This window comes from Limulus polyphemus, unplaced genomic scaffold (assembly GCF_000517525.1).
Source record: "Limulus polyphemus unplaced genomic scaffold, Limulus_polyphemus-2.1.2 Scaffold17, whole genome shotgun sequence".
Classification (NCBI taxonomy): domain Eukaryota; kingdom Metazoa; phylum Arthropoda; class Merostomata; order Xiphosura; family Limulidae; genus Limulus; species Limulus polyphemus.
In genome coordinates, this window is record NW_013665627.1 from 1221002 (window position 1) to 1237487 (window position 16486).

The 16486-nt window shown below is 30.3% G+C and overlaps 1 protein-coding gene across 1 annotated transcript in view; it reads right to left on the reverse strand.

The window, feature by feature from the left end:
- LOC106457557 (protein dachsous-like) overlaps positions 1 to 16486 on the reverse strand; it is a 145193-nt gene that overhangs the window by 9127 nt on the left and 119580 nt on the right. Inside the window, exons 10-18 of the mRNA XM_022383724.1 lie at positions 15320 to 15664; positions 13302 to 13671; positions 10482 to 10730; positions 9678 to 9829; positions 8888 to 9106; positions 6298 to 6518; positions 4520 to 4805; positions 3816 to 4102; positions 3175 to 3316 (exon numbers count right to left, since the gene is read on the reverse strand). Of these exons, the coding sequence (XP_022239432.1) occupies positions 3175 to 3316; positions 3816 to 4102; positions 4520 to 4805; positions 6298 to 6518; positions 8888 to 9106; positions 9678 to 9829; positions 10482 to 10730; positions 13302 to 13671; positions 15320 to 15664 (2271 nt within the window). The remainder of the gene's footprint in view (positions 1 to 3174; positions 3317 to 3815; positions 4103 to 4519; positions 4806 to 6297; positions 6519 to 8887; positions 9107 to 9677; positions 9830 to 10481; positions 10731 to 13301; positions 13672 to 15319; positions 15665 to 16486) is intronic.

The window sequence follows — 16486 nt, forward strand, 5'->3', positions numbered from 1 at the left end:
TATTTAACAGTGAGAATAGTAGGACTAGGGGACACAAGTATAAACTTTGGCAAGGTAGGAGTCATGTTCAGCTAAGACAGTTTCATTTTTCTAATTGGGTGGTTGGCCTTTGGAATGGGTTACCTTCAGATGTTGTAGAGGTAGTAAAGTTAAGTGAGTTCAAGAAAAAGCTTGATAAGTATATGAATGATAAGGGCTGGCTTTAAGATTTAAAAAAAATATATATTTTAATTTAGTTTAGAGGATGGAATGGCCGAGATGGACCAATAGGTCCCATGTTGTCCTAAAACATTATGTTATGTTATATTATCATATTTATTTATTACAACACATCTGAAACTCACAGAAGTCTGTTTTAGTTTTTATTCATATGTTACCATCTTATTTGGAGGATGTTTCACATCCTCAAAAGTGCAAATCAAGAAAACAACAAATGTTCAAGGTAGAAAAACTTGCTTAAACCTGGCAACAAATTAAGATTGTTTTAAACATCTTTTTCATATGTCATTGCAGTTAAAAACTGTGTTAAAATCTTTAAATTTCACTATAACTTAAATTATTCCTCCTGGATCAACCCACCTGCTTTATTGAGTTAAAAATATCCCTTGAAAGTAATGGGATTCAAAGCTTCTAGGTTCAAGTTTTAGTTAGGGTAGATTGCTTTTGTTTATTATTAGATCAATGAAAATGAAAATTGAATGTCAACATATTGTTCATATATTGAGATTTTAACAGTTATTACCAAATCTTAATGGATAAGAATTATTGGTTATAAAATATCAAATCAGATTGCTTTTCCCCTGATTCAGCTCACTGCCACATAATATAATAAACCAAAAATATAGCACAGATAAAAGAAAAGCTAATAATATTTGTGCACTGTTAATAATCAAGCATAGCTTACAAGTTTTACATTATATATATATATCATTCAGTATCTTAAAACTGCCTAAAAAAAGTCAATGGTTGAGTACAAAACTATTAACAAAAACAAAAAAAACAGAGCTAATACATACTTTATAAAGTGAGTAATTGTATGGCTAATTTTCCACTTCCCAACTTCAATAATGGCCTTCAGTTATGTGAAAATTAAGTTGACTTTTACTTCATTAAATGTCTTATGTGTAAGATTTGAAAGCAATACTATATGGATACAGCCTGACAGATAGGTAGAGAGAAAAGTTTCTGTCAAACAACTAAACCAAGAAACAACAGTAATGTATATAGAGTGTTAATAGCATTTTATACAAGTTAATTCAAAATTCAATAAAAGCAGTAAGAGTTACCTCATGATGACTCAATACTAAGGGTCAAAATATTGTAATTATCAAAATAAAAACTTGCATACTGTAAAAAGACACACTTCAAAATCAATGGCTGTTTTCAATAGCTGAAGAAATTGGAATCACAGCAACTGTCTATTTCACTGTACCCGTTAAGTCCCTCAGTGTAATTAAAATGCATTTGTGTGTCTTTGGTTTGCTTAAACTTAGTCTTGAATGCTAATGTCTATGTACAATGGAATATAAGGAAAGTTTGTCAAGATGCGTGACAGATCTTGTGATCCTTCACAGAAGTTTGTTACATTGGAAATTGTTGTGTCAGGCAGTAATGTGTAATCATGGTCATCAGCATGATCATGATTAATGACAGAGAAAGTAGTCTCAAGTGCAAGTAATTACAAGTACATGAAAAACAAATAGAACTAGAGTACAAATTACAGAGTAGGAAGAGTAATATGTTTCTTAGCATGTGGGGCTAGTTGTAGAAATATTACACTCACAATGGTGATATAATCTGACCTTGTACTCACTATATGTTTTGAACCTGTATTATTTAACATGCAGCACAAGTGCTAACTTGTATTTTTGCTCCCATCTTTTACATACAGTACATGATACATACAAAAATACACACACAAGTATATACACATCACACAAGCATAAAATTAATAAAATGCATTAAAATGAACCTATAAAAATAAAAACATAGGTGTTGGTGTACTTGTACTATGTGCCACATATAGGATATATTATAATTTGTGCATGTTATGTAGTACTGGCCAAAAAAAGTGAGCCATAGCTAATTTCTCATATGCAGGATGGTGATTGGTAAGTTTTGGTTTTAGTGTCTACTGCATGCTGTTGCTTGCATCTATTTTTGTGTATGACATTCACATATTGTTTGCAATACAATTTGAATTATCAGAAATGATATTAGAAACATTATTCATCATGGTTTTTGAAATGTCAGAGCTGCTTTATGAGGCGTTTTAATGTTTTTCTACACCAACGTAGTATGCAGATCTATGTTCGAGTAGAAAAGTTGCTAAGAAAATGCAGAATTTTACATAAATGTGAGGTTTGAAATTAGGATCAGATGCTTCAGTATTGTACACAAGTTTCTAGTTAAATTATCATTTTTCCAGCTGCAGTTAGCTATTACTAACGAAGACAAAACAAATAATTATTAACTATAAATATCAAACAGTATTATATGTTATTAATGACAGACTATGGGTTGACAAATAAAACTTAACAAAAACGTTTACAAATACCTGCTTAATAACATTTATTATTTTCAATCTGTTTAATTTCTTCAATTTAATTTTTTGTCAATTTTTCTATTAAGAGTAATAACAGTCTCACAACAGGTTGCAGGTACTAATGGATAATTCAGATATGGTACTTTGAGGGCCTGAGCATCTACATCTGCTTTTAATTGAATTCTGAATTTCATTCCACAATCAATATTAAGTATGACAGAAGTAGAGCTACCCGTGAATGGGTTCTGTTTAGAAGTAGAGCTACCTCTGAATGGGTTCTGTTTCAGCAGATTTCCCTCCTTTTAAAAAAACCTCTACATTCTCATTCTACAGTTTTTACTACAATTTTATTTGTTTGTCCTAAACTGTTTTTGGGTTGGTTATTAGACTGATATCTAAATTCATCAAAGATACGGATTTCCTGTTACATTATACTTTCTCTTCTTGTGGTATTTAACATAAATGTTGTGGTACCTTTGAAAATATTTATGTGTGTGGGGGGTGGGATGTACATATAAAGTGAATTTTCACAATAACTACAAAATATTAGTGGATCATTTTAAAAGAAGCTTGAGACAATGTGGTGTTAAAAACTGCTATACTTTGTATATTAAGAATTATCAACATACCAGTATCTTTGTTGATATAAAATCCCTCAACAGGAGTTAGCCCAATGCTGTATGTTAATCTGGCATTGTCTACAGAATCAAGATCAGTGGCATTTACTTTGATTACAAAATACCCTGGTTCTACAAATTCAGGTAACTGTACCTAATAAAACAAAAGAAACATAGCCTTAATTAACACAAATAAAAAAATGTCTGAAACCTGCTCAGATTAGTAGAGAAATATGATATTAGCTAAAATATATACCATAAATCTGTAAAAGAAGATAACTCTCAATTCTAATAAGCAGAGGTATTACTTAGCTTATTCTAATAATGCTTCTTAAAATATTTTACATGTTAGAATATGTAGGCTTAAGCAATAGAATACAATGTTTTAGGAATATACATATATAAGCAGTTTTATTTTTTCAGAAGATCCTTTACATTTTTATGATGACTACATAACAAACAGAGAAATAACTATTTTGTAGCTGTGATATTCTTTAATTGCATTTTTCTATTCTTGTTTGATAAAAACTAACAGATCTTTACAATTAAAAGCTAATATTTTGACCGTAATGTAAGAAAAAAATTTTTTTTCTAAATTTCAAAAATTCTAAATTACACAGTATTTGGTTTATAATTTCTGACAAACAACTAACCTGGTAAGATTGTTGTTCAAACACAGGGGCATTATCATTAATATCTGTTACATGAACTGTGAGGTATGTCTTTGCAAGATGGACAGAGTCTGATACTTGGAGCTGAAGCTGATACTGATTTTGTTTCTCATAATCCAAAGGTTGTGCAAGAGTGATACGACCACTAAATCGATCAATGCTAAAAACTCCACCAGGGTTTCCTCTCTTTGAGAAGCTATATATTAATGCTGGGTTTGTATCAACATCATTGGCCGTAATCGTTGTAATTACAGTACCTACTACAGCACCTAGTGTGTAAGAAACCACATGTATAATTATTCCATTAGAACACAAGCTTCACAAACAAATAAAAGGAAAAATATATTTTAAAACTTTTACTGATACCTCAAATAAGGTTAATTGTAGAAGCAGAAACAACATTATAAAAATGTGATATTTTTTGTGTTAGCTTAATTACAGATATATTTTACTAGAGAATATTTTAGCGTGTAAACTTTCAAAAATTTTATCCTGCATAAATAGGGAAGTATAAACATATAAGCTGCAGTTATCATTTCATGCTGAAGAGTGAATTCAAAGTCCAACCATGCACTTTGGCAAGCCCTTTCAAAATACTGGTATTTAATCATTTTAAATAATTACTTCATTCTCGTCATCCTTATAACTGCATATTAACTATGATGAACAATTATTTGCCATCATACCTTCACTGATGCTGACCACATTATAAGGAGGAAACACAGGTTGATTGTCATTTACATCAACAATGGTTATTTTGAGCAAACATGTTCCTGTGAGCTGTGGAACTCCTTCATCTGTTGCAATGATAGTCAAAAAATAGTTGTCTCTTATCTCTCTGTCCAAGACTATGTTTGTTTTGACAATTCCACTGAAAGGTGGGTCAACCACAAATGCATTGTCATGGTTGCCATCAAGTATGTGGTAAATTACAGTGCCTCTTCCCCTCTTGTCTTCATCTGTTGCTGAAACCTAAGTAGTAAGATTTCTTTAAAACATAAATTAATTTACAGTAAATACTCCAAAACAGAAGTGTAACTAAAATTAAGGTGATATAATAAACTAGAATTTTTTATATTCTGTTCACCCTTTCCAGACCAGGGTGTATCACTGATATTCCTTGTTTAGTTTCCTTCTCACAGTGGAAATGGATAACAAAATAATATAAAACTTCTTAGTAGTGTGAAAATTCAAATAATTTGATTTTGTTTTCTATCATTTTTATGTCATGAAATTTCCAAATTTTTTGAGACACATTTAAAAAAAAAATTAAATACTTCTTTTCATCGTAGACTTTCAATCTTTTAATATTATTGATAAGAATGTTCCTTTCTATATCCAATCAATTTCAACTTAACTGAATTTCATTAATATATTTATTTTGCTGATTGTAGTAGTCACCACTTCTGGTTATAAATTGTAAAAAACACCACACAATTTGACTTGATTTTTTAAAATGGTGTCAGATCAAGCTAGGTAATAATGCTGTTGGTCCAAATTAATTGATGTATAACAAATATACTTTCTTTTCAATGAGTTATATTTATGTGCATTGTTTGAATATGATAAACTTAAAAATTTTATTCAATAAGAATTTCAGTCACATTTAAGTCACCACAATATTTAATAATCATAAAAGAAAATTGCTGTGACTTTCCAACAAATATAAATTAATATAAAAATATTGTCAAAAATGCAAAGAATATCTAGAGAAACTACAAAAAATTCCCAGTGTGTGGTTTGTTCTTAAGTCTTCCAAACTTACCATTATATTCCATTGTTCTTCTCTACCTGAGCAAAATGTTTCACTTTCTCATGAAACAACAACTTTATTTACTCTATAGTGACATAAATAGTTTATAACCTGCTCTATCCAGTGGTATTTAAACTTTGCCTGTAGCTACATTTAAAACAGAGCTTCATTAGTTTTTAGATAACATGCTGTGAGATGTTAAAAGGTAGAAAAGTGGGTTGTACTCAATAAAATCTGTAGAAGGAAAATCACATGAAAATTAAAATATAGATAATTAGCTTTTCAGTGGATGATAGTGTCATAGCAAATACAAATTTGAGCTTTGGGATGAGCAGAAAAACTTCTAAAACAATCAAAAGTACATTGTTTATACGCAAGTCTCTGCAGAGCAGCACAGAAATGTAATTTTGATTTTTTTTTCATTTTTCTTTTAATATTAAACTAAATAATTTTAAAAAAATGTTAAAATATCAATTCTAAAATATATTTGAGTAAAATATTGTTGAAAGAGAGGTAGAAGCGTTGCTTTTGTTTAAACTTAGAAATTTGATATGCAAGTGCACACTCAACCTCTTGAAGATAATCATCAGTCTGGGAAGGGTTAAACTAAATAATTGCATTATTCTAAGTCAAACAAAAAAAAAATTAATAGTTTTTAAAGACAAACTGTCGTATTAACAAAATCAAACATAAGTGGAAAAATCAAAATACTTGAGTAACATATGTCCCTTTGTGGTTTCCCTCCCAAACGGAAGATACATAACGGTCTTGAGAAAATTGGGGTGGGTTATCATTCTGATCAACCAACTGTACAACTAAGGAAGCATAACCATACATAGGAAGAAGATCATCTGTACGAGCTACAATGATCATTTTTTGCTGAGAAGTGGATTCAAAGTCCAACTGTTTAGGATCACGCACTTTGATAAGCCCTATAATACATATAAATAGAAAGTAAAAACTGCATTAGATCAACCCACAAATTAACATACTTGTAGCTAAACATTTTAGAAAGTATTGTTTATATTAAAATCATAACTAGACATGTACAAAGTGATGTCAATGTTTGTAATGTTGTACTTTTATATCTTACAGATATTTTTACTTTTTAGAATGACTAACAAGTATATTTATTATATTTAACATTCAATAAGCAATTAAATCAAATTTATACCTAAGAAACTTTTTTTCTCAAAAGTTAAAGTGATGTACTAACAACTTTTTTAATATCATTTTACCTAACTAACTTTTCAAAATGGCAAACAAACATTATTCTACAGTGCAAAATTGCTGTAAAGAAATAAGCATATTAAACTATGTGTTTAAAATCAAGTACATATTCAAGGCTTGAATTAATGATAGTAAATTAGCAAATTGCTGGTTAGTGTTGTAATTTTGCTAGTAAAACTTAAAAGGCACTAGAAAAAAGTTGTGAGTAAGCATTTTGGTCACTTATTTATCTTGCAAAATTCTCAGTAGAGAAGGTTACTATAATTATGATTAGGCAATTAACATACAGACTCACAGCCTCTGCCGTGCTGTTTTGCCAGCAACGTGGTTAGAAATACTGAGCCTAGGTGGTTGTTCATTAGAGGTAATAATAAGACAGAAATCATGTGAACTGCAGATGTCTTTTTTCCACATTCCTCTTAATTTGTTCATGGATTAATATAAATGTTAAACTTATTGGCTTCTAATGCATCACCAGCTTTCAGTGTTTAAACTATAACTTTTAATAATAAGATACTTTTTTCTTTAGTGCCTTCAAAAGTTAAGGTCAAGGCCTGATATTAATTAATTATTTTAATGAGGTACCTTGCAACTACCCCCACATAAGTGAAGCACAGAAAAAACTTGTCCCTCATGTGTAGCCTCACTCTCACCCATGCATGAATGGTCATCTATTGGCATGCAAAAAACATGACTAATTAGTTTCTATTAAAGAAATTTCATTGAAAACCAGGTGTGCTCATTCAAGCATTGGAATGTTTTGTCACCTTACTTCAAATCAACTGAAGGATGAACTAAGGAAAAAGGAAGAAAAGCTAACTGTGGAAAAAGCAAGCTGATTGAAAGGTGGCTGTCTTGCACACTTCATTGTTCATGCTTTATTGCAGTGACAGCATTTACAGTACTGCATTGAAACTAGAGTAGATCATGCCCAAGATCAACAAAAATGAGCATTCAAAACTTTAAAAGAATTTTTCATATAATATGAAGTTTTTGATGAACATTGGCATCACAACTTGTTTCAAAAACACAAGTTTGTACATGTACATATCATCAACCCGTACTCAGTGTTGTGATAGTACAACATATCTATTCAAATTAAAATATATTTCAAGTATTTGAATTATAGTAAATGCATTATGGTGTGTATTTAGGGAAAGTATGTTTGTTATCCTATATTTTCCTCTTTGTCTCTGAACATGAAGATGTTGCTTTCGAAGTATGTTATGGAATGCTCCTCTATGTTTGTTACTTTTTAGTGGCTACTTATTAAAAAACATATCATCACTGTAGTTACTTCAAGAGACATATTTAAGACCCACTCATAAAATACTATAAGCATATCCCGTTTCATAGCTATATAAGAAGGTCAGTATCCATGTCATAGAATATATCTAACATTTTTCAAATACATATGTTTATGTACATTATTAATAATGTGACCATTTGACATGTTGTATGCTGTCTGTTCTGCCATGAATACTGGAAGTCGGCTAGTATTGTTTTCCTTTTATGATGCCATCTGGTAGTGACAATGTCAACAAGGTACCTCATTGATATCAAAGTTTCAAAAAAAGGTTGCACATATAAACACCTCTGAAACTACCTCTCAGTAACAAAATTCATGATATTAGGAAAACAAGTTGGTTCAAGAAATCAATTTAACACAAATACATGAAACCCTATGTAACCTGAGCACTTTCAAAAGGTGAACCTTTCTTCATCAGAGGCAAACTGGGAATGCTCCTGATGAAGAAAGGTCCATCTTTTGAAAGTGCTCAGGTTATAGGGTTTTGTATCTTTGTCCCAGTAACAAAAGTCAACTGTAAAGTTCTATGCCAGTCCAATCTAAAAAAAATATTAAATATATGGATGGATTTCAAGTTTGCACTTGATCACAATAAAATAATAAATGGCAATCACGTATGATATACCATTTATCTTTTAAAATTTAAATAATGACTCACTGCTAGATGTGAGGTAAGCTGATACAGTGATAAGCAATCATACAAATAAATGCGAGTTAAATTATATACAGTACTAAGTAATATAATATTATATTGGTTTTTACCTGTTCTTGAATTAATTGTGAATGCTCCTTCCTGATTTTCTGATGGAAAGCTGTATTTGATGACTGAATTTTGGTGGTGACTGAGAGAAAAAACAGCCTTTACACTAGTAACTTCTATTCCTGTTGGAGGATTTTCTGGGAGCTCTACCATGTATGTTTCATTCTGAAATTTCAGAGAGGCCACTAATCCTCTGTTTCCAACAATAATTTCTAAAACACCTGCAGGATTAAAAAAATAAACATAACTTTTTTAAATCCTTATATGTGTAACATTCACAGCTAGAAAAACAATAGAAAATAACAAATCTGTTATATGCAAAAACTAAAGAGAATCATAATATTGGCTCAAAATCAACATATCCACTGATCCAGTCTAACATTTTTCACTAGTTATGTGTTCCACTTGAGCATGCATATTTTCTCATAAGCCACTGTTTAGTATTTTACAGAATAAAGTAATTATTTAGAATACTTAGAAAAAACAAGAAACACAACAATCATTTATAAATATTTTAAATGTTGATGTGACTGAATTTTCAAAAATCTTTAAAGAGTAATGTGGTAAAAATCAAAAGTTGAAGTCACAAGAAATATATATATATATATATATATATATTTTGCAGCATAGAAAACCAGTAAAACCTATACTGCTTATGAATAAGTTTTCATTTTCATCACTTATTTTTTAAATTTCAAGTTACATTAAATACTAAACTTCAACAAGTATATCCCATCATATTATTAGACTTAAATTATTGTCAGAAACAAACAAAAACAATATTCACTTTACCAGAAGCTGTAAGAGAAGGATGTCCATTATCTTTTGAAGCAATCTCAATATGAAACATCTTGCCTGCATCAGGAAGAAGACTATCTGCAACAGTTACAACTCCACTCTTGCTATCCAGGTGAAACTTGGAATTAACATCCTGGGAAACAAAACTGGTATAGGACAAAAGCCTTGTTATAAAAAACATTCAGCAGATGAGAAATCCAACTGTTATGGTCATGGAAAATTTAAAGGAAGTATTAAACATTTTATGTATCACTTATTCATACTATGAAGGTTAAACAGACTTAACCACATAAGAACTTGGTTTAAAGGAGTAATAAGGAATAGCATAATATCGAACTAAAAATAATAATAAACAGTCCTAGCATATAAGCCTGAAACAGAACAACCTCTTAGGTATTGACTTTTTTAATTCAAAGAATACCTACATCTAATTTCACAAATATTTTTGAAACTATAAACATTTAACATTTTAAAGATGCATCAAGTACCAGCCCTAAGAATTTGTATAAATATAAATAGAAAAGTAAAGGTCTGCACATTACATATAGTTCAATAGGAATTCAAGAACTAATTTTTGAATTAAATATATTTGTACCAAATTAAAATATAGTAGGTAAAAATTCTTTTTAAAAAGACCTATGCTCTCTATTTACAATTTTCTAATTCCCACTACTCTTATAAGAAGACAAATTTCACATGTAAAGGTCCACTGTTTAATGCTTTGAGGTCAAAATATTTCTTTTTATAACACTTCAATATCAATTCTTTACTCAATACATTCTTGATGTGTTTACTCACCTGTAACGAATCTCAGCATTTGAACCTTGATCAAGATCTCGAGCTTCTAACTGAATCACTTGTGTGCCAGGACGGGCATGAGCAGACACTGATGCCACAAATGGGTAACTTATAAATTTGGGCTTATTGTCATTCACATCGAGCACTGTCACATGCACAAGTGCTCTTTCTGATCGTGCATCATACTGTCCACCATCAGTTGCCCGAACTTCAAACATGTAAGATGACTTCTTCTCTCTATCAAAGTGACTAAAACAAAAACACCTTATATCTACTAATTATGCTTTAATTTACAAATAATTGATAAGAGAACTCTTTTAACTTATAAATCTTATTAAAAAAATACATTATATTATAGTATTAAGTTCAAAGAGCAGCATAAAACTAGTTCAAGCTCCACCAAACAAAAAAAAGAGATAAAAGATAGTTGCTTAATCAGTTAAATAATATAAAATTTGACCAAACCAAAGTTGTTTAATTTTAGTCACTTCCTCAGCGAGATTTTTAACACTGCATTTAGCAGTTATGTACATATAAACTAAATTACTTAAATGAGATTGATAAAAATTGCACTTCATAAGCTTAATACAGTTCACACATAACAGTTGTTGTTGTTCATGTAATTTTATAATATAAATAACATCTCAACCACTACAATGTCTGTCATATCAAAACCAGCCTGATAAGCACTGATATTGGATAAAAGGCTTCATTTAGCAATGGATATAACATGTAGCATGGGTGATAATAAATATATATATTGCAAAGGCACAATCTACATAACATTAAGTTGTTTCCTTAATAGTATAGTACCACTGCAAATTATCACTGCTCTTTTAATGTTTGAATATGTTTAGTAAAATTTTATTTGTCTTATTTACATTTTACTAATCATTCCATGTATTGGCATTTGGCCATAATTTTGCTGTTTGTAAATTTCTTTCAGGTCTGTCCATATCATTATTGTTGTATATGAAGTATGTGGAAGTCTTACTGTTTATGTATTTGCTGTACTGTAGCATCCGATTAGGTGTATCTAACATGAAACTTAGATGTAAGGTTAAAACTATTACTCAAACCAAATAAGTGATTTAATTGAAGTGATTTTTGTGAGAGAGTATTAGATAATGTTAAAATGCTTAATATACATCCCTAAGAAGTTGTAGACACTTTAGTTGATGGAGAAAACCAAATATACAACAGTAATATCCACATAGCTATCATTTAACCAAGACTCAGTAAAACCTATGATACCTAACATGCCAACTGTCACCAAAGCTTCCACATCAAATAATACACTGTAAAATCTACAATTTATTAATCTTGCCATCTAAAAATCTATGACATGGTCCCCTCTGTCAAATAATTTTTCCCACCTCTATCAAACAGTTCCTATGCAGAAAGAAATCATCAGACACAGAAACTTGTGTCAAACAAGTCCAATCCAGACATATTCCTGATTATCTCTATTTAATCTTTGAACCCTGCTTAAATAATTTTTGTTAACATTCTGAACTCTAGCACATGGAAAGAAATGTCTAGTCCTTGTTATCTTGTGTACTCCATCACAAAGTATGTTTTTTCTGCATAATTAAATATTGAATTTTGAATTATTTTAAACACCTTTGAGGCCCTTTCTTCCCCATCCTCATCAACAGCCAGTGGTTCAAAAATCAGTTTGAAACAGTCACCTACATATGATTTAGGTCTTTCACCACATCTTTACTAACCCAGTTTTTCAATCCTTAATGCTCCAAAAAAACAGCTTTGATTTAAACATTTTCAATTTCATTTTCTTACTTTTATGGCTTACTTAGCTAGCCTATTTCTTTCACTATCTAGTTTGCAATTTTTTCCTATATCAAATTCAACTATCTCTTCAACAATTAACCCCTATAAATAAATTCCAATGAATCTTGAAAACTACAGGTTAACCCACTCACTGTCTTTATCATATGCACCATATAAACTACACCATTTACTTCTTCACTACCCATAACCATTACCATAATAAAAGGAAAAAATATGAACTACATACAGTATAATTGTGATGGGAATAGCCTTAACAAAAAAAAAAAAAGAAGAGTTAGAGGGAATTTGATTGAGGTGTTTAATCTTAAGATTACTAAGAGAACTAATAATGTTATGAATCATCTTTTTAGAACTTAATGGCAAGAATGGTAGGAAAATGGGGCAAATATATAAACCATGGCAGGATAGGAGTCATCTTCAGTCGAGATAGTTTTATTTTTCTTACAGGATGATTTGCTTCAGGTGTAGTGAATGCAATGAATTTTAAGAAGTTTAATGAAATTCTTAATAAAAAAAAGAATGATAATGATTAGCTTTAAGTGTAATATATTTTTTTTCTTAAGTTTAATTTAGAGGGTGGGATGGCCTAGATAGACCAAGAGGTTCACTGTTGTCCTTAAATTTTATGTTTATATTATGTATATAGAGAAAATATTAAATAATTTAAAATAAAAGGCCCTAAAAGTAGAAGATGGACATACATTTAAACAATAATAGTATTAGTGATATTCACTAATTTTTTACAAATAAAAAACCTAAATTAATCAAACGAGAAATAGAGTAAAGCTACCTTTACACATGTATTAACTAAAAACTTACTAATGTAATTTATCTTAGAAAAACCCATAACTATCTCCCCAAAAAAGGAGAAAACAAAAGTTAAAATTATAATAATTAGAACATTTGTTCCTGAGAATGAAGAAATGACTTTCTACAAAAGAATTAAAAAATCTGAGGAGCTGTCTACTAAGACATTACATCACTTGTACTCTCATATTTATATCTTACCCAGTTGTTGTGATCACACCAGTTGCACTATCTATCTTGAAAAGAGAAAGTGTTTCATTACTTAAGGAGTATGTGATATTGTTGTTCCTCCCATCATCCTGATCATGAGCTTGTACAACAACAACTGTGGTGTTCAAAAACGCATTTTCAGGAACTGATGCATGGTACTCATTTTTCTCAAACACAGGATCATTGTCATTCTGATCCAAAACAGTAATGGAAATGTTACAAAAGCCTGAGAGAGATTGCTTTCCATTATCTCGAGCAGCAATGATAAGATGGTACTGTGAAATTTCTTCCCTGTCAAGTGGATGACTAGATAACTCTCCACTGTGAAGGTCCAGAGTAAACTTATTGTTGGTGTTTCCACCTTAAATGAAATATGAAAATTATTAATTCATTTTCTATGTTTCCTTTTGAAGTAATTAGTTAATTAAATATATCATGACAAGACTCAAAATAAACTGAATGATAATTTTCTCTATAATCAGTACATGTAAGAAGCAAATATCATGTAAGATGGAAGAATTTTGGACTCATTTATATGTCTTAAATAAAACCATTAACGCAGCTATTATTTTTTGAAAATATATGCATAATGAATGAATGTTATGTCATAAATAATATCTTTTGTAAGGCTATAGCAAAGGGTAAATTTGTACCTTCAAAAGCTTGGAAAAGATTACTAAATGAAATTTAGAACCTTTCATTTACTGATGATTTCACCATAAATACTACTTTATATTTGACTGAAAACTTTTATTTTACATGTAAATCACATAAATGAAATAAAACATTCATGTGTAATTTCAGAAAATTTTTTATATCAATATTAATATATATATATATAAAATGATAGTCATATATTATATTTTAAATGTAAAAAACAAATGTTGTTTATATACACGTATTTAATGCTATGTAGATGTATGAGTATTGCATATCCTTTATTTAACAGTCACCATTCCAAGCAGGTTAACAGTCATAGTCTTTTTTAAGATAAAACTGTTGGTTAATTAAGCCTACATAATAAACATAATGATTAACAGCAAAATACAACAGAGAAGCATTAACAACTTGGTTAACAAATAAATATGTACCTTAAGTTACAATAAAAAGCAACAAGAGAGAGAGAGAGAGTGTTATTATCAATAATTTTTAAACAACATTGTTGATTACTGAAACATATGCCTTGAGGAGGAGGTGAGTGTATAGTTAGTTACACAGGTGCTTTTTTTTACAGCATTAGATTGTTAGTATCATCATACATTTTATATTTCATAATTATTCTACCATAACACTTCTATTACATCTTGTACACTATTAATTCAGTACATTTTATTAAAGCAGTGCAGCAGCTAAATGTATCTGCAATGCTTTAACATAATAGTCTGCTCCAGTGCATAGAAGGAGTTGCTACATATAATGGTTTGGTGGTGTGCATGTGTGTTTTTGTACAGTAATTTCTGTTTAAGTAATAGACATCACATAAATCAAAAGATCAAATTTTTCATCTTTATTATTCTAATATTATCAAGTGTTTCCTGTTAACAAGAGAAAAAAAATCTGGCACTGCTCAACTGCTGCATGATAAATCTTTTAAATGTTTAGGATTATCTTCAAATTCCTGGCTAGCAAACAAACCTTTGAACACAGAACTAACATTATATAAAGAAAGTATCAGATAGTATGGTTGTAAGTTTTGTAAAATGACTAAAAAGTTATAGCACTAATATTTCACAATGTTACTTTGAATTCTATTTTCAAACAAGGACTTTGTTATAGCTTCTCGATTAAGAATTGTTTGCAACACATCATAGTAATTCTTTATAGAAAAAGTAACATATGCCATTATAAAATGTTTTCAATATTTACAATGCTAAGGTACCTAAAAATTACACATCTTTCTTCTAGTTAAATCTTTTTGTACCCACTAGTAACTTCTGTAATATGATCAACACAGTTTTCATGTTAGTTTTTAAAACTCAATGTTTTTATAGCTTGGAACTCTTTCTCACCTGTTATAGTATAGGTAACCTCAGAATTTTGTCCTTCATCCAAATCAGTAGCTATCACTGTATGAATGATGCTAAGGTCACTATTTTCTGGAACTTGCAGAGAGTAACAGGATTCCCCAAAATTAGGAGTATGATCATTAACATCAAGAACCTCAACCTCAACTGTTGCTGAATCAAAAAATGTTGGAAAAGCTCCATCTTTTACATAAACTGTAAGTAAATAACGAGCTCTTTCTTCTCGATCTAATAGACCAGCAGTAGTAATCCGTCCTGACTGTTCATTGATTGTGAACTTGCCATCAGCTATACCTTTTGGAATTATGTATGTCAGGTTTCCATTAAGTCCTAAACCACATTTAAAAATATTCAAATAAAAATGAATCAGCAAAATTAAAAACAAAACAAAAAAGTATATACTGAAAAAATATCTATAAAACAGTTGAATAAAACATACTATGAACATATATGGCTATAATGATTCTTAATAAAATTATTGAAAATTAAAAGAACCAGTGTGAGTCAATTCTTTAGTGGTAGAACTTGCAGTTTATACTTGAACAAAAAAAGAAAGAAATAATAACAGAAAGGGCCATTTAGCCCATTCAGTTAGTTCTCTGTCTTCTAACACTCTCAAGGAATATCCTACAAATCTTATGCATCAAGAAAATAAATACTCTTCACTCAATGAAGGTGATAGAGCAAAAAGACTGTGAAAAAAGCCTTCTGTGTGGTTTCAAAGTGTAACATAATGGGTGATATGGAAGACTGCTCAACCATCTCAAATATCTCAGGCAGTTGACAGAGCATGTAAGTGTAGTGTGGCTAGAGCAATAAGTCAGATTGTACAGTATTGGTGCAATATTTTTGTGAAATACGTACCACAATAATCAGGCGCATGGAGGAATCATTTCAGACCCACATCCCAAAGAGAACACAAGAACCATTTGGCTGGCCTAATTATTGGGAATGGTTTGGTTTCGAGTGTATAGGATGGCCTGTACTATACATCAAGGTAAACATTCCAACCCTACTTCCCACCAAGGGGTGTGTCCACCTCTGTCTCACATCAGTGGAATTACACAAACCTGAAGGGAAACTTTCTATATTGACTTCCCCAATGGCTTAGGACTAAAGAAGCAAAGGTTTTCCCATTATTCCACTACAATA